The sequence below is a fragment of the Anomaloglossus baeobatrachus genome, chromosome 12 (genome assembly GCF_048569485.1).
Source record: "Anomaloglossus baeobatrachus isolate aAnoBae1 chromosome 12, aAnoBae1.hap1, whole genome shotgun sequence".
Classification (NCBI taxonomy): domain Eukaryota; kingdom Metazoa; phylum Chordata; class Amphibia; order Anura; family Aromobatidae; genus Anomaloglossus; species Anomaloglossus baeobatrachus.
In genome coordinates this window covers 9684007-9703928 of record NC_134364.1, presented here as the reverse complement: position 1 = coordinate 9703928, position 19922 = coordinate 9684007, and the positions used below count along the sequence as shown (strand labels likewise).

Genomic DNA, 19922 nt, shown 5'->3' with positions numbered 1-19922 from the left:
TTGTTACATGTGACCTGCACTGATACAATGTATCCTGCTGCAGAGCTTAGAGCATTGTCTTCATCTGACACGATTGTAACAAAGTTAATAATGATTTGTGGCTTTTTAGACATCGGCAAATGCTTTCATTCACTGACAGTAATCGGTTATATTGAGGAGGTGGAAGCTGCTGAAACTCCAGGTCAATTAGAAAGTTGCAACGTTTGATACAAATTAATAACGTTGCGAATATGTAAGAATCACGGAGACGGATGCACATCGTGGTGTAGAAATTATATTTTATTAGTTTTCTTCAGGTCTTTTTTTTTTTTTTTTATCCCTCAGAAAACAAACAAAAAAAGTGCGACAACAGTTCTCATCCCCGTGATTACGGCTCCGGGGTCCAGCACTGGTCCCGCTGTCTCCATGGCTTGGGGGGTGACGGGGTTCCTAAGAGGGACACCAGATATTCCCGTGGGAATCCGGAGCGTTGACATATGGAATGTTCCAGACCCACGGTCTATCTGAAAAACAACACAGGAGAGGTGAGCGGGGGGGCTGCGGCTGCATGGATCACTGGGGGGGGGGGTGAGCGGGGAGCTGCAGGTGCGTGGATCGCTGGGGCGGGGGGTGAGCAGGGGGATTTCGGCTGCCTTGATTGCTGGGGGGGGGGGGGGGGAGTGAGCGGGGGACTGTGCGGCTGCATGATCGCTGGGGGGGGGTGAATGGGGGAGTGCAGCTGCCTGGATCACTGGGGTGGGGGGTGAGTGGGGGGCTGGCGGCTGCCTGGATCACGGGGGGGGGGGGGGCTATGGCTTCCTGGATTACTGGGGGGAGGTAAGTGGAGGGCTGAAGCTGCCTGGATCACTGGAGGGGGGGGGGTTGTGAGCGGGGGCTGTAGGTGCCTGGATCGCTGGGGCGGGGGGTGAGCAGGGGATTTCGGCTGCCTGGATTGCTGGGGGGGGAGTGAGTGAGTGGGGGACACTGGCTGCATGGATCGCTGGGGAGGGGGTGAGGGGGGGGTGAGGGTGTGAGCGGGGGGCTGCAGGTGCCTGGATCGCTGGGGCGGGGGGTGAGCAGGGGATTTCGGCTGCCTGGATTGCTGGGGGGGGGGGGAAATGAGTGAGTGGGGGACACTGGCTGCATGGATCGCCGGGGGGGGGCCTTGAGGGTGAGTGGGGGGCTGCGGCTGCTGGATTACTGGGGGGAGGTAAGTGGAGGGCTGTGGGCTGTCTGGATCGCTTGGATGGATTGGGGTGAGTGGGGGCTGCACCTGCCTTGAACACTGGGGGGCTGTGGCTGCCTGGATAGCTGGGGGGTGAGCGGGGAGCTGTGGCTGCCTGGATGGCTGGGGGTGGGGGGGCTGGTTTGCCTGGCGATCGGACTGATGAAGATAAAAGACTGGATGATAACGAGAGGGGGCGGACGCAAAAACCCAAGAGGACTTCATGAATACATCTCCAGCATCGGGGGACGAATAAATTATAGCTAAGTGGGCTCTGCTCAGCCTGAGCCTCCTGATTCATGAGGACAATGTTTCAATTTGCAGGAGGATGAGACCTATCAAAATGGGTCAGTGCATTTCTGGATTTCTGCTCATGCACCAGGAGGCTCAGCATGAACACAGCTAGTGCACGCTGTCAGCCAGTTCTGAATGAACGGGATTCTGGGAAATCCATTGCATTACATTAACCCCGTTCTGTCAGCAGTGTATCTGGTGCTCAGGCATGCTGGGAGTTGTAGTACGCTCCGGTAGCGTGTGATTCTCTGCCGTTTTCTCCGTCGCTGGAGATTCGTTCCGCGCTGAGCGTCTGTCAGATTCTGGCGATTCCCGGAACCATCAGGACCTCGTTTTCGCACCATTAACGTCGTGTTTGTTTCTTTTTTTTTTTTTTCCACCCACATTTTCAAATTATTTTCCCTTCAGTGGCGAGGAGGAAACATTAACCCTGCGGCTGCCGAGCGGCGCGCGATCCTCATTCTAGGAAACGGCGTCAAGCGCATTCTCATTTCTAAAGGGGCCCGGCCCTAATTAATTCTCAGTTTCCAGACCTTGTGTTTCTTTACATCAGTGTTATTCCAATGGTGGGGATAAGAAGCACAAGACGCCGCTTATCTCTTGGAAGACGACAATGGGAGAGCAGTCGATCTCCGGATGGATGTGAACACGCTCCCGCCAATTACCTCCATACAGAACTTGGGGTCATACGAGACTGCCCTTTAAATGGTCGGACCCCCGGATTTTACGCACACGTCTTATACAGGTCACATTCATCTCACATCTGAAGTTTCTTAAGTCTTATTCTTTCCCGAATTTTAAAAAAAATCAAAAAGGTTTTGGTTTTTTTTTTTCCTTGTTACTCGGATAAGTAGAAATGATGGAAATCGTATTCTCACCTCCGAGGAGGAGAAGTGACAGAATCACAAAGCCGAGACATAATGAATGCTCAATGAGAGCCGCCAATTTCCTCCAGACTCCCTCAAAATTGGTGCTCGGTGTAATGCGCTCATAATGGCGTGGCTTTTAGAGAAGGGATCGCTCCCCCCTCCCCCGCCCGCCCGGCAGGTTACACAGGACCCCGGGGCTCAGAGACGCCGCGCTCTGCGCCAAACCTCACATCTCTGCTCCATTATAATTAAAATGAGACACCAAAACGCAGCCCCCTCCGGGGGGCGCCCGCGTTAACCCCTTCACCTGCAGACGACTCGCCCCAGGCTTAAAGGGACGGGTAATCAATGTGATAGAAATCCCGGCAACTTTGTAAAAAGACTGTTTGCAATTTGTCATTTGCTTTCAAACTCTCCGATTGCTGTCAGTGAATATCCTCATCTATTTCCTAATTAGGTGAAGGTTTATTAACATTATATCCATCCTCTGCGATTGTTGGGGCTTTAATGTACAAGACAAAAAAACAAAAACAAAAAAACTGTATAATTTTTCAGCAGCAAAATAAGTCACAAGAGGAGTTTTCTTCCTTTTGTATTTTTTAACCCCTTCATGACCTATTCCGTACTGTTACATCCTATGCCGATTCCCTGCCTTTGACGCGGCTCGCACATGACAGGTGATTTATTCGGCCATCATCTGCCTCTAACATCCGTGGATGGAGCGCCGCCATTAACCTATTTCAATCACTGACCGCGGGATTTAAAACGCTTTGTCAGGGGGTGCATCATCCTCTGCACCCAACAATGTGTCCATGACTTGATCACGGGGTGGCTTACAATGCGCTGTCATGACAGCTGGGGTCTGCCGGTGCCCCCCACGTCTGTTATTAGGATTCTCCTTTGAACGCCGACCCGTGGCCAGAATTCATAGGAGATCGTGATTTTAGCTCTACGTAGTACAAGCGATCGGCTGATCGCAGCCTCAAACACCCACGGGGCTACTCAGTCCAAATCATCCCCCTTTTGCCACATGAAAAAAAAACCCTAAAAATTACACATTTGGTAACGCTGCATTCATAAAAGTCCAATCTATCAAAATAGAAAATTAATATGTCAATAATTAACAGTGGAAATAGAAAAAAAATTGAAAATGCCAGAATTAGGTTTTCTTGCTCATCTTACAGGGGGACAGAACCATGGGATAGTCTGCTGCCACCTGGAGGCTGACAGGAGTATGGCATCTAAATAGAGCTGCTTTCTCCCCGAGGACTTTACCCCTCCTGCTGGAGCCAGGCTTCCTCTGTCTCTAGTAATATCAATTGGAGACAGAATCTGTCTAACCTCCCCCCCCCCCCCCCCATCCTAGGGACAATTTTTGCACGGCCCATGGTTCTGTGCCCCCCAATAAGATGCACGAGAAAAGTAGATTTTAGGCCTCACGGTAAATTCTGTTTCTTGCAGTCTTCATTGGCGGACACCGCTCCCGTCCTTGGTTGCCTGGGTGGTTATTGTTTCTCCATCCTTTTTTTTTTTATTCCCTCCAAAAAGAATATCTATATCTATCTACCAGGGAGGAGGCAATTTTATATAGATGCAATAATAATTGCAGCCTCCAGGTGGCAGCAGACTATCCCATGGTTTTGTGTCCCCCCAACGACGACTACAAGAAACAGATTTTACGGTGAAAACTAAAATGTACATTAGTGGCCGCCACAAGATTGCGATAAAATGCAAAACTGCCTAATCAATAAAAAATGGCAGCTCAGGGCGCAAAAAAAAAAAGCCCTCGCACAGTTTTAAATAAATTTGCATATGTTGCAATTGTAACAAATTTTGAAAAAATTTTTACTGCTTAAAAAATTAAACTAAAAAAAAAATAAAAAAAAAAAAAAAATGCCAGCCATGTTTGTGGCATCTATGTCATCATATTGTCAGGTCAATGTAACCATAGAGTGAACACAGTAAATTAACCCCCCCCCCCCCCCTCAAAAAAAAAAACCCCTCTGGATTTGCACACTTTTTTTTGCAATTGTAATACAATTTTCCCCCGTTAATGCTGTATAATAAGTGGTAGAATGATTGGTTTCATTCAAAAGTACAACTCGTCCCGCAAAAAGAAAGACGAGGCCTTATCAGGCTATGTGGAAGGAGAAAATAATAAAAAAGAAAACAAAAAAAAAAAACAAAAAAAGGGAAGAAATCACCCGGTTTAAAAGCAGCAGGACAATTGTTTTTGCAGGGTTTTTTTTACCCCTTTAATTAAATGCATTTAAAAAAAAATAGTTAAAAAAAAAATCCAAAGCTGCGGGTAATGTATGCAGCGCTTCTGATGTGGAAATGAAATAGCACAGAGTGAACAGACTCCTACAGCCGGGACTCCTGACTGACACACTGTGACAAACCCTCAGCTGTGAATACGCCGACTGATGAGGCCGAGTGTTTGAAGTAGTAGATGCAGAGAAAATCAAAGGCATGAGTAATAGGTGAAGGCTTCACCTCGGGGACCCCCACACATCAGAACGAGGGTCTCAAAACAAATCCATTGATGTAACCATTGTAGGAGCTGATGAAACAAGTGGACACTGGCAGCCACATTGTGTCAGCACACGGGGTCCTTCCACATGTGCAGACCCCACGGGTCATGTGACACCGGACCCCTGAGATTTGCACGGCCGGGGGCTCCACTGCAGATGGCTCTTACCTTTTCCACTGTATCGCTCTGGGGGTAAATCAAAGGGAACCGGGAATGTTCTTCCAGAATCTTCCTTCTTGGCGTAGATATTCAGCTTCACGTGGAAGGATCCAGTGGGGAGGTCCTGCACAGAAGAACAGAGGATTTCAGGAATCTTCACCTTGTGAGGAAACCCACCAGCAAGGAGAAGATAAGGAAGAAGACGTAAGGTGGGCTTATAAAGTCACAGCGCCAATGTGAAGTCACATCCGCTCTACACTGCGATCCCCGAGTATTGCCGCCCGGTGACCGCAATGCCCCGAGTATCGCCGCCCGGTGACCGCAATCCCCCGAGTATTGCCACCCGGTGACCGCAATGCCCCGAGTATCGCCGCCCGGTGACCGCAATGCCCCGAGTATCGCCACCCGGTGACCGCAATGCCCCGAGTATCGCCGCCCGGTGACCGCAATCCCCCGAGTATTGCCGCCCGGTGACCGCAATGCCCCGAGTATTGCCACCCGGTGACCGCAATGCCCCGAGTATCGCCGCCCGGTGACCGCAATCCCCCGAGTATTGCCACCCGGTGACTGCAATGCCCCGAGTATCGCTGCCCGGTGACCGCAATGCCCCGAGTATCACTGCCCGGTGACCGCAATGCCCCGAGTATCGCCGCCTGGTGACCGCAATGCCCCGAGTATCGCTGCCCGGTGACTGCAATGCCCCGAGTATCGCTGCCCGGTGACTGCAATGCCCCGAGTATCGCTGCCCGGTGACCGCAATGCCCCGAGTATCGCTGCCCGGTGACCGCAATGCCCCGAGTATCGCTGCCCGGTGACTGCAATGCCCCGAGTATCGCTGCCCGGTGACTGCAATGCCCCGAGTATCGCTGCCCGGTGACTGCAATGCCCCGAGTATCGCCGCCCGGTGACCGCAATGCCCCGAGTATCACCGCCCAGTGACCGCAATGCCCCGAGTATCGCCGCCCGGTGACCGCAATGCTCCGAGTATCGCCGCCCGGAGAGGGTGACATGAGGGGCACAATCAGGTTTTGGAAATGCAGCAACTTTCAAAACAAAATCACAATCTTGAGCCGACACCGGACGATCCAGCCGGGTCCAGAATCTGAACAAGTCACAAGGAATCAAAGAGTACACTCAGTGTGCAAATAAAAGACTAAAATAATGAACAAAATAAATGACAACAATAGATCAAGTGTCTCTTTCTAACTGATGGATTGGTTTTAGATTCGCACTGATCGCACTAGATCTATGCAGAAAGCTGGAGAATTACAAGCTGAGAGGAAACGTCTGGACTCAACCTGGTTATCTGATGGCAGCAACTGTTTAATTTTAGGGCTCCGTCACCCCCAAAATGTAATGTAAACTGCTTTAACATTTATATAGGGAACGTAAGCCAAAACAAAAATCATAAATAAGTCGCCAATTAAACATTTGTAATAAACCACTCTGTTGGGGTGAATCTGGACCCCATCGCGGTACCCTGCATTTGTGTCTGAATCAGAGGAACACACATTAGGTGTTGTGATTGATCTCGCACCTTCTAGAATACATTTTTGTCTTACTTTTGCATACCCTGCAGATTAGAAATTTACCAGCGCGGGTCTCTGTTTACAGAACCCCCCAAACGTTAACAAATAGAGACCTCTAACACCCTCTGGTACTTGGAGAGTTGAGGCGAGCAGGGTCCGTCCAATGCTCTGCTCACTTCTGAGGAAGAGAAGACGCTTAAAAGGCCTGATGCGAATTGTTAAGATCTCTGCTTGATGTCAGTAGGTTTAAGCCATCAGGTATTCACTGTCTGCTTCCATTTACTGAGGGCTCCTTACAGTAAGGGGTATTTCTCACATAGCGAGATCGCTGCTGAGTCACGGTTTTTGTGACCTCATTAGCGATCTCGCTGTGTGTGACACTGGATCTGGCCCCTGCTGTGAAATCGCTGATCGTTACACACAGCCCTGGTTCGTTTTCTTCAAAGGCGCTCTCCCGCTGTGAAGCACACATCGCTGTGTGTGACAGCGAGAGAGCAACAATCCTGAATGTGCAGGGAGCAAGAGCCGGCTTCTGACAGCCTGCGGTAAGCTGTAACTAAGGTAAATATTGGGTAACCAAGCGAAGCCCTTTGCTTGGTTACCCGATATTTACCTTGGTTACTAGCGTCCGCCGCTCTCAGGCTACCAGTGCCGGCTCCCTGCACACGTAGCCAGTGTACACATCGGGTAAATAAGCAAAGCGGTTTGCTTATTAACCCAATGTGTACTGTGGCTAGGAATGCAGGGAGCCAGCGCTAAGCGGTGTGCGCTGGTAACCAAGGTAAATATCGGGTAACCAAGCGCTTGGTTACCCGATATTTACCTTAGTTACCAAGCGCAGCATCGCTTCCACGCGTCGCTGCTGGCTGGGGGCTGGTCACTGGGGAGATCTGCCTGATTGACAGCTCACCAGCGACCATGTAGCGACGCACCAGCGATCCTGACCAGGTCTGATCGCTGGTGGGATCGCTGGAGCGTCGCTAAAGTGTGACGATACCCTAAGTGAAGTCATCCCTCTCCTGTCCTGATAGCCGGGAGTTCAGGCTCATCAGGATTTGTTTTACATTAAAAGCAGCAGAGATCACAGAAAATGCAGAGCTGCGAAGTGTCTCACAACGATTACATTCCAGCGATCAGGACTAGATGAGCCCCTCACAGATCATGAAGGTCTATAAACCGCGCACGTCATTATTCTGAAGATCGAGGATTGCTGTCAGTGAAAGGAAACATTCTCACAGTATATGGCGGCGTTCACACAGGCCCAGTCCTGCTCACACAGCCGGGAGTCCGTGTGGTGCTGTATGAGATATCTGATGGATGTGCAGTGACGCAGGGCAGGACGCTGCACGGAGATGGCGGCACAGAGGGACGGAGGCAGATTGCTGCGAGGAACCTTGAAAGAGCTGACACGTGGGAATTGATTTGTCAGCGCAGCTTCGGGTGTTCACTGATCTCTGCCAGAGACAACCTTATCTCCGCGCACAACACAAACGCAGAAAAGAAAGCGAGGATATCAGACGCCCGCGTCACCGATGTGCGATAATAAGGAAACGTGAGCGGTATATATGTCTGCAAGGAGAGGACCGGAGCACGCGAGGGACCAACAGCCGAAAACCTCATAACTATATGATGTGCAGTTATATGTCTACCACACACATAGGGGCAGTATTATAGTAGTTATATTCCTGTACATAGGGGCAGTATTATAGTAGTTATATTATTGTACATAGGAGCAGTATTATAGTAGTTATATTCTTGTACATAGGGGCAGTATTATAGTAGTTATATTCTTGTACATAGAGGGCAGTATTATAGTAGTTTTATTCTTGTATATAGGGGGCAGTATTATAGTAGTTATATTCTTGTACATAGGGGGCAGTATTATAGTAGTTATATTCTTGTATATAGGGGGCAGTATTATAGTAGTTATATTCTTGTACATAGGGGCAGTATTATAGTAGTTATATTCTTGTACATAGGGGGCAGGATTATAGTAGTTATATTCTTGTACATAGGGGGCAGTATTATAGTAGTTATATTCTTGTATATAGGGGCAGCATTATAGTAGTTATATTCTTGTACATAGGAGCAGTATTATAGTAGTTATATTCTTGTACATATGGGGCAGTATTATAGTAGTTATATTCTTGTACATAGGGGCAGTATTATAGTAGTTATATTCTTGTACATAGAGGCAGTATTATAGTAGTTATATTCTTGTACATAGGGGCAGTATTATAGTAGTTATATTCTTGTACATAGGGGCAGTATTATAGTAGTTATATTCTTGTACATAGGGCCAGTATTATAGTAGTTATATTCTTGTACATAGGGGCAGTATTATAGTAGATATATTCTTGTACATAGAGGCAGTATTATAATAGTTATATTCTTGTACATAGGGGGCAGTATTATAGTAGTTATATTCTTGTACCTAGGGGCAGTATTATAGTAGTTATATTCTTGTACATAGGAGCAGTATTATAGTAGATATATTCTTGTACATAGAGGCAGTATTATAGTAGTTATATTCTTGTACATAGAGACAGTATTATAGTAGTTATATTCTTGTACATAGGGGCAGTATTATATTAGTTATATTCTTGTACATAGGGGCAGTATTATAGTAGTTATATTCTTGTACATAGGGGGCAGGATTATAGTAGTTATATTCTTGTACATAGGGGCAGTATTATAGTAGTTATATTCTTGTACATAGGGGCAGTATTATAGTAGTTATATTCTTGTACATAGGGGCAGTATTGTAGTAGTTATATTCTTGTACATAGGGGGCAGTATTGTAGTAGTTATATTCTTGTACATAGGGGGCAGTATTGTAGTAGTTATATTCCTGTACATAGGGAGCAGTATTATAGTAGTTATATTCTTGTACATAGGGGCAGTATTATAGTAGTTATATTCTTGTACATAGGGGCAGTATTGTAGTAGTTATATTCTTGTACATAGGGGGCAGTATTGTAGTAGTTATATTCTTGTACATAGGGGGCAGTATTGTAGTAGTTATATTCCTGTACATAGGGAGCAGTATTATAGTAGTTATATTCTTGTACATAGGGGCAGTATTGTAGTAGTTATATTCTTGTACATAGGGGGCAGTATTGTAGTAGTTATATTCTTGTACATAGGGGGCAGTATTGTAGTAGTTATATTCCTGTACATAGGGGGCAGTATTATAGTAGTTATATTCCTGTACATAGGGGCAGTATTATAGTAGTTATATTCTTGTACATAGGGGGCAGTATTATACACACACAATGATCTTTCTTGCTCTTGGGCACTTGTTAATTATCCATCATTCACACCCTGAGGAAGCTGGGACGTTTTCATCGCTTGCACCCCCTGCTGGAGGGACCTGTCATTTCGAGGAGCATGTGTATACGGTATATAAAGCCTTGTAGCTGTTCTCATATCCATTCACAGGAGACCATTCAGCGCCCATTAACCAGGCAGGATTTCTGCATTTCCGCTCCGTCTCATACATCAGAGGTAGAAATAGCAGTTAATGCAGAATTACAGGGTATTAAAATATCACAGTGTAATTTTCTTCGTATGAGTCTGAAGTTCATCTGTACACAGACACCGAGCGAATAATGCCGCCACAGACGCCGAGCGAATAATGCCGCCACAGACGCCGAGCGAATAATGCCGCCACAGATGCTGTAAGTGATGGCTCGCAGGAGGCCATTATCCAGGACAGGAGCTATTACACAGTCAAAGGCAAGTAATGATACCGGCCGGCTGTAACCCATCGTGACCCTGCAGATACCACGCACCGTGTATACATCATTATACAGGCCCAACACTGCAAAGCTGCACAAAAGAAGGAAGGCGAGCGCGAATGCCTGGAAATCAGGGAGCAACCGAGACCAGAAGAGGAAAAACGGAAAATAAAATCCACCATAAGTTACATCAAATACAAAAAGTGAGGACAGGACGCCGAAAGAAAAGAGGCCTTATCCAGAACCACCATCACCAGAGATCAGCGGTGACATCACTGAGAACACCGCCTATCCATCACCAGAGATCAGCAGTGACATCACTGAGAACACCTCCTATCCATCACCAGAGATCAGCGGTGACATCACTGAGAATACCTCCTATCCATCACCAGAGATCAGCGGTGACATCACTGAGAACACCTCCTATCCATCACCAGAGATCAGCAGTGACATCACTGAGAACACCTCCTATCCATCACCAGAGATCAGCGGTGACATCACTGAGAACACCTCCTATCCATCACCAGAGATCAGCGGTGACATCACTGAGAACACCGCCTATCCATCACCAGAGATCAGCAGTGACATCACTGAGAACACCTCCTATCCATCACCAGAGATCAGCGGTGACATCACTGAGAACACCTCCTATCCATCACCAGAGATCAGCGGTGACATCACTGAGAACACCTCCTATCCATCACCAGAGATCAGCGGTGACATCACTGAGAACACCTCCTATCCATCACCAGAGATCAGCAGTGACATCACTGAGAACACCGCCTATCCATCACCAGAGATCAGCGGTGACATCACTGAGAACACCACCTATCCATCACCAGAGATCAGCGGTGACATCACTGAGAACACCGCCTATACATCACCAGAGATCAGCGGTGACATCACTGAGAACACCTCCTATCCATCACCAGAGATCAGCGGAGACATCACTGAGAACACCTCCTATCCATCACCAGAGATCAGCAGTGACATCACTGAGAACACCTCCTATCCATCACCAGAGATCAGCGGTGACATCACTGAGAACGCCTCCTATCCATCACCAGAGATCAGCAGTGACATCACTGAGAACACCGCCTATCCATCACCAGAGATCAGCGGTGACATCACTGAGAACACCTCCTATCCATCACCAGAGATCAGCAGTGACATCACTGAGAACACCGCCTATCCATCACCAGAGATCAGCGGTGACATCACTGAGAACACCACCTATCCATCACCAGAGATCAGCGGTGACATCACTGAGAACGCCTCCTATCCATCACCAGAGATCAGCGGTGACATCACTGAGAACGCCTCCTATCCATCACCAGAGATCAGCGGTGACATCACTGAGAACACCGCCTATCCATCACCAGAGATCAGCGGTGACATCACTGAGAACACCTCCTATCCATCACCAGAGATCAGCGGTGACATAACTGAGAACACCTCCTATCCATCACCAGAGATCAGCGGTGACATCACTGAGAACACCTCCTATCCATCACCAGAGATCAGCGGTGACATCACTGAGAACACCTCCTATCCATCACCAGAGATCAGCGGTGACATCAGTGAGAACACCTCCTATCCATCACCAGAGATCAGCGGTGACATCACTGAGAACGCCTCCTATCCATCACTAGAGATCAGAGGTGACATCACTGAGAACGCCTCCTATCCATCACCAGAGATCAGCGGTGACATCACTGAGAACACCTCCTATCCACCACCAGAGATCAGCGGTGACATCACTGAGAACGCCTCCTATCCATCACCAGAGATCAGCGGTGACATCACTGAGAACGCCTCCTATCCATCACCAGAGATCAGCGGTGACATCACTGAGAACGCCGCCTATCCATCACCAGAGATCAGTGGTGACATCACTGAGAACACCTCCTATCCATCACCAGAGATCAGCGGTGACATCACTGAGAACACCTCCTATCCATCACCAGTGACATCACTGAGAACACCACCTATCCATCACCAGAGATCAGCGGTGACATCACTGAGAACACCGCCTATCCATCACCAGAGATCAGCGGTGACATCACTGAGAACACCTCCTATCCATCACCAGAGATCAGCGGTGACATCACTGAGAACACCGCCTATCCATCACCAGAGATCAGCAGTGACATCACTGAGAACTCCGCCTATCCATCACCAGAGATCAGCAGTGACATCACTGAGAACACCTCCTATCCATCACCAGAGATCAGCGGTGACATCACTGAGAACACCTCCTATCCATCACCAGAGATCAGCAGTGACATCACTGAGAACACCTCCTATCCATCACCAGAGATCAGCGGTGACATCACTGAGAACACCTCCTATCCATCACCAGAGATCAGCAGTGACATCACTGAGAACACCGCCTATCCATCACCAGAGATCAGCGGTGACATCACTGAGAACACCTCCTATCCATCAACAGAGATCAGCGGTGACATCACTGAGAACACCTCCTATCCATCACCAGAGATCAGCGGTGACATCACTGAGAACACCTCCTATCCATCACCAGAGATCAGCGGTGACATCACTGAGAACACCTCCTATCCATCACCAGAGATCAGCGGTGACATCACTGAGAACACCTCCTATCCATCAACAGAGATCAGCGGTGACATCACTGAGAACACCTCCTATCCATCACCAGAGATCAGCGGTGACATCACTGAGAACACCTCCTATCCATCACCAGAGATCAGCGGTGACATCACTGAGAACACCTCCTATCCATCACCAGAGATCAGCGGTGACATCACTGAGAACACCGCCTATCCATCACCAGAGATCAGCAGTGACATCACTGAGAACACCGCCTATCCATCACCAGAGATCAGCAGTGACATCACTGAGAACACCGCCTATCCATCACCAGAGATCAGAGGTGACATCACTGAGAACACCACTTATCCATCACCAGAGATCAGCGGTGACATCACTGAGAACACCTCCTATCCATCACCAGAGATCAGCGGTGACATCACTGAGAACACCTCCTATCCATCACCAGAGATCAGCGGTGACATCACTGAGAACACCTCCTATCCATCAACAGAGATCAGCGGTGACATCACTGAGAACACCTCCTATCCATCACCAGAGATCAGCGGTGACATCACTGAGAACACCTCCTATCCATCACCAGAGATCAGCGGTGACATCACTGAGAACACCTCCTATCCATCACCAGAGATCAGCGGTGACATCACTGAGAACACCTCCTATCCATCAACAGAGATCAGCGGTGACATCACTGAGAACACCTCCTATCCATCACCAGAGATCAGCGGTGACATCACTGAGAACACCGCCTATCCATCACCAGAGATCAGCGGTGACATCACTGAGAACACCGCCTATCCATCACCAGAGATCAGCGGTGACATCACTGAGAACACCTCCTATCCATCACCAGAGATCAGCGGTGACATCACTGAGAACACCGCCTATCCATCACCAGAGATCAGCAGTGACATCACTGAGAACACCGCCTATCCATCACCAGAGATCAGCAGTGACATCACTGAGAACACCGCCTATCCATCACCAGAGATCAGCAGTGACATCACTGAGAACACCTCCTATCCATCACCAGAGATCAGCGGTGACATCACTGAGAACACCGCCTATCCATCACCAGAGATCAGCAGTGACATCACTGAGAACACCTCCTATCCATCACCAGAGATCAGCGGCGACATCACTGAGAACACCTCCTATCCATCACCAGAGATCAGCAGCGACATCACTGAGAACACCTCCTATCCATCACCAGAGATCAGCAGCGACATCACTGAGAACACCTCCTATCCATCACCAGAGATCAGCAGTGACATCACTGAGAACACCTACTATCCATCACCAGAGATCAGCAGTGACATCACTGAGAACACCACCTATCCATCACCAGAGATCAGAGGTGACATCACTGAGAACACCTCCTATCCATCAACAGAGATCAGCGGTGACATCACTGAGAACACCTCCTATCCATCACCAGAGATCAGCGGTGACATCACTGAGAACACCGCCTATCCATCACCAGAGATCAGCGGTGACATCACTGAGAACACCGCCTATCCATCACCAGAGATCAGCGGTGACATCACTGAGAACACCTCCTATCCATCACCAGAGATCAGCGGTGACATCACTGAGAACACCGCCTATCCATCACCAGAGATCAGCAGTGACATCACTGAGAACACCGCCTATCCATCACCAGAGATCAGCAGTGACATCACTGAGAACACCGCCTATCCATCACCAGAGATCAGCAGTGACATCACTGAGAACACCGCCTATCCATCACCAGAGATCAGCAGTGACATCACTGAGAACACCGCCTATCCATCACCAGAGATCAGCGGTGACATCACTGAGAACACCTCCTATCCATCACCAGAGATCAGCGGTGACATCACTGAGAACACCTCCTATCCATCACCAGAGATCAGCGGTGACATCACTGAGAACACCTCCTATCCATCACCAGAGATCAGCAGTGACATCACTGAGAACACCTCCTATCCATCACCAGAGATCAGCGGTGACATCACTGAGAACACCTCCTATCCATCACCAGAGATCAGCGGTGACATCACTGAGAACACCTCCTATCCATCACCAGAGATCAGCGGTGACATCACTGAGAACACCTCCTATCCATCACCAGAGATCAGCAGTGACATCACTGAGAACACCTCCTATCCATCACCAGAGATCAGCGGTGACATCACTGAGAACACCTCCTATCCATCACCAGAGATCAGCAGTGACATCACTGAGAACACCTCCTATCCATCACCAGAGATCAGCGGTGACATCACTGAGAACACCTCCTATCCATCACCAGAGATCAGCAGTGACATCACTGAGAACACCTCCTATCCATCACCAGAGATCAGCGGTGACATCACTGAGAACACCTCCTATCCATCACCAGAGATCAGCAGTGACATCACTGAGAACACCTCCTATCCATCACCAGAGATCAGCAGTGACATCACTGAGAACACCTCCTATCCATCACCAGAGATCAGCGGTGACATCACTGAGAACACCTCCTATCCATCACCAGAGATCAGCGGTGACATCACTGAGAACACCGCCTATCCATCACCAGAGATCAGCAGTGACATCACTGAGAACACCTCCTATCCATCACCAGAGATCAGCGGTGACATCACTGAGAACACCGCCTATCCATCACCAGAGATCAGCGGTGACATCACTGAGAACACCTCCTATCCATCACCAGAGATCAGCGGTGACATCACTGAGAACACCTCCTATCCATCACCAGAGATCAGCGGTGAAACTGAAGTTGCATTATATGAGTTGCTCGGTTAGTGGATTTTTTGCCTCCAGAGCAGCGCTCTGATCCACATGGGTTAGATAATAACAGACAATAGCTGCCAGATATAAACTCACAAAAGCAGATGGCAGGAATAAGACCCCCAGTTCATAAGAGCGGATAAACAGCTGGCTCCCGTTCTTCTCCAGAGACCCCCACGCGGCTTTAGAGAGGTTAGCACTGGAAAAAAAAAAAAATTCTATTAATGTCGCAGTGAATATCACGGCCCCCTCTGCTCGGAGCTCGATGAAAGATAAAAATCAGAAGAACATTTAAAACCATAGAAGACTCTGTTGTGCGTGAAGTTACTATCTCCAGAGCTGCACTCATAAGGCTGCTTGTGTCCTGCGAGAGCACATTCTGCCCATAGAGCCTGATGACTTTCATCAGCAGCTTTAGATGTGACTAGAGTAATGGGCTGGATATAACTGGGGATCAGTGCAGCAGGGTAAAGCATAGCTGCTGCAGGTCCTGGGTGTACGCAGCCCCTGTGATCCGGTGATGTCACTGACCCGCGTGTATCCACATCCGCTGCATTGTTCTTGTCCTGAAAGGTCACTCGCATTACACGCGGTCAATGCACAACATGACAACCTGTCAGCCGCGATGTAACGGCATGAAACGCGTCAGCCCTCGATCCAGACGAATCAGTGTAAGAGTCTCGCTCCCCGGCAGCGGCCCCACCGCGGCAGCTCAGGATGAATATAGCCTCGGGGTGCGGAGTCTGCGTCCCCCGATAATCTGCATCTTCCAGCGGTAGTCCATTAATAGACTCGTGCGTACGACGCCGAGACCCGAGGTCAGCGCAGAGTCCGAGCCGTACAACACGATTACACCTCCGCCCCATCACAGCAGACGTCTCCTCCGGAGCCGAGGTGAAGCGCGGAAGAGCCAAAATCACCACCACGAAAAAGGATGGAAGAGCCTGCTAACCAACCATAGAAAACCTAATACTTCTCACAGCTGAGGGGTTGTTACAGCGGCATCCGGTGCAGAGAATTCTGCCACTCCACACTGACACATTGTAGCAAACCATCAAAGCTGCTCAGACAGAGTTACCCAGACCGGAGGCAACCATTGTACCAAACCTGCCGCCAGCACAGCCGCACAACGTGCCGGCCAGGAATAAGCCCCCACAGCCAGGAATAAGCCCCCACAGCCAGGTATAAGCCCCCCACCATCTGCCACGAATAAGCCCCCCCACCCTCAGCCACGAATAAGCCCCCACAGCCAGGAATAAGCCCCCCACCATTGGCCAGGAATAAGCCCCCCCACCCTCAGCCACGAATAAGCCTCCACAGCCAGGTATAAGCCCCCCACCCTCGGCCAGGTATAAGCCCCCCACCATCTGCCACGAATAAGCCCCCCCACCCTCAGCCACGAATAAGCCTCCACAGCCAGGTATAAGCCCCCCACCCTCGGCCACGAATAAGCCCCCACAGCCAGGTATAAGCCCCCCACCCTCGGCCACGAATAAGCCCTCACAGCCACGAATAAGCCTCCCACCATCAGTCACGAATAAGCCCCCACAGTCAGGTATAAGCCCCCCACCCTCAGCCACGAATAAGCCTCCACAGCCAGGTATAAGCCCCCCACCCTCGGCCACGAATAAGCCCCCACAGCCAGGTATAAGCCCCCCACCATCAGCCACGAATAAGCCCTCACAGCCACGAATAAGCCCCCACAGCCAGGTATAAGCCCCCCACCCTCGGCCAGGTATAAGCCCCCCACCATCTGCCACGAATAAGCCCCCCCACCCTCAGCCACGAATAAGCCTCCACAGCCAGGTATAAGCCCCCCCACCCTCAGCCACGAATAAGCCTCCACAGCCAGGTATAAGCCCCCCACCCTCGGCCACGAATAAGCCCCCACAGCCAGGTATAAGCCCCCCACCCTCGGCCACGAATAAGCCCCCACAGCCAGGAACAAGCCCTCACAGCCACGAATAAGCCCCCCACCATCAGCCACGAATAAGCCCCCACAGGCAGGTATAAGCCCCCCACCCTCGGCCACGAATAAGCCCCCACAGCCAGGTATAAGCCACGAATAAGCCTCCACAGCCAGGTATAAGCCCCCCACCCTCGGCCAGGTATAAGCCCCCCACCATCTGCCACGAATAAGCCCCCCCACCCTCAGCCACGAATAAGCCTCCAAAGCCAGGTATAAGCCCCCCCACCCTCAGCCACGAATAAGCCTCCACAGCCAGGTATAAGCCCCCCACCCTCGGCCACGAATAAGCCCCCAGAGCCAGGTATAAGCCCCCCACCCTTGGCCACGAATAAGCCCCCACAGCCAGGAACAAGCCCTCACAGCCACGAATAAGCCCCCCACCATCAGCCACGAATAAGCCCCCACAGCCAGGTATAAGCCCCCCACCCTCGGCCACGAATAAGCCCCCCACCCTCGGCCATGAATAAGCCCCCACAGCCACGAATAAGCCCCCACAGCCAGGTATAAGCCCTCACAGCCAGGTATAAACCCTCACAGCCAGGTATAAGCCCCCACCCTCGGCCAGGAATAAGCCCCCACAGCTAGGAATAAGCCCCCCACCCTCGGCCACGAATAAGCCCCCACAGCCACGAATAAGCCCCCACAGCCAGGTATAAACCCCCACCCTCGGCCAGGAATAAGCCCCCACAGATGGGAATAAGCTCCCCATCAGCCACGAATAAGCCCCCACAGGCAGGTATAAGCCCCCCACCTTCGACCATGAATAAGCCCCCACAGGCAACTATTGTAACAAACCTGCCATCAGCACAACCGCAAAACGTGCCGGCCAGGAATAAGCCCTCACAGCCAGGTATAAGCTGCCCCCCACCCTCGGCCAGGAATAAGCCCCCCCACTCTCGGTCAGGAATAAGCCCCCCACCGTCGGCCAGTAATAAGCCCCCACAGCCAGGTATAAGTCCCCCCCGCCCCCCGGCCAAATCGCATCCCTTCATGACCGGGGAGGGGGCTGCGCTCGTCATCACATTCCTAGTGCTGTGGGTAAATTATTGGAAAAGTTGCACTCGCGCCTCCTTACCGTGATACATGATTCCTCGCGCCTCAAGGACCTCGAGACGCGGAATGTTAGAAATCACAACACGGCTGTTACCATAGCAACACAATACAGTTCAGCTCTTCCACAAACAAAAATGGCTTAAAGGGGATCTCCAGGAAACGCGGTGATAATTCAGCTTCCCCCCTAATAACGCGCCTCGTCACCATTGATACAATCCTTACTGCCCCCGGCTCCTGCATTTCTGTAACCGCTCAGGTGCATGTATCAGAGCTCAGGTGACCATGCGGCTCACGCAGGAGGAGGCGCTGCAGGACCGGGGCAACAATACAATGCAGAATACTCCATCACTACAAAGCCATGATGTCATACCCAGCACCGCGTGATGTCATCAGCACGGAGGGCCGATACAACAAAGCCCCACAGAAGCCGCCGCCAGCTCCATTACACCCCCCACCCCGGAGATCGCAGCCTCCGTATAATCAGCTGCTTGTTTCTACGAGACCCACAAAGCATTGTATCCCTCCAGACGGGAAAAGCAGCATTTAAAGGGACAGAAGCTCTACAGTCATTACAGTACTGCACAGGGACCTCCGCACAGAGCCAACAAACACCGGGACTGGAAACATCACCCCATGCAAGGATACTGCAGAGCTGCACTCACAATGCTACTAATGGAGTCACTGATCAATGTACCGTAAGCACTGGAGTATAATACAGGAGGTAACTCAGGATCAGTAATGTATGTACACAGTGACTGCACCAGCAGAATAGTGAGTGCAGCTCTGGAGAATAATACAGGAGGTAACTCAGGATCAGTAATGTAATGTATGTACACAGTGACTGCACCAGCAGAATAGTGAGTGCAGCTCTGGAGGATAATACAAGAGGTAACTCAGGATCAGTAATGTATGTACACAGTGACTGCACCAGCAGAATAGTGAGTGCAGCTCTGGAGAATAATACAGGAGGTAACTCAGGATCAGTAATGTAATGTATGTACACAGTGACTGCACCAGCAGAATAGTGAGTGCAGCTCTGGAGGATAATACAAGAGGTAACTCAGGATCAGTAATGTATGTACACAGTGACTGCACCAGCAGAATAGTGAGTGCAGCTCTGGAGAATAATACAGGAGGTAACTCAGGATCAGTAATGTAATGTATGTACACAGTGACTGCACCAGCAGAATAGTGAGTGCAGCTCTGGA

General features: G+C 50.0%; 1 protein-coding gene across 1 annotated transcript in view; it reads right to left on the bottom strand.

Moving 5' to 3' along the window:
- Window positions 1–260: 260 nt before the first annotated feature.
- TDP1 (tyrosyl-DNA phosphodiesterase 1) overlaps window positions 261–19922 on the bottom strand; it is a 217538-nt gene continuing 197876 nt past the window's right edge. The window contains exons 14-16 of the mRNA XM_075331142.1: window positions 15789–15891; window positions 5069–5183; window positions 261–503 (exon numbers count right to left, since the gene is read on the bottom strand). Coding sequence (XP_075187257.1) covers window positions 430–503; window positions 5069–5183; window positions 15789–15891 — 292 coding nt within the window. The 3' untranslated portion in view covers window positions 261–429. The remainder of the gene's footprint in view (window positions 504–5068; window positions 5184–15788; window positions 15892–19922) is intronic.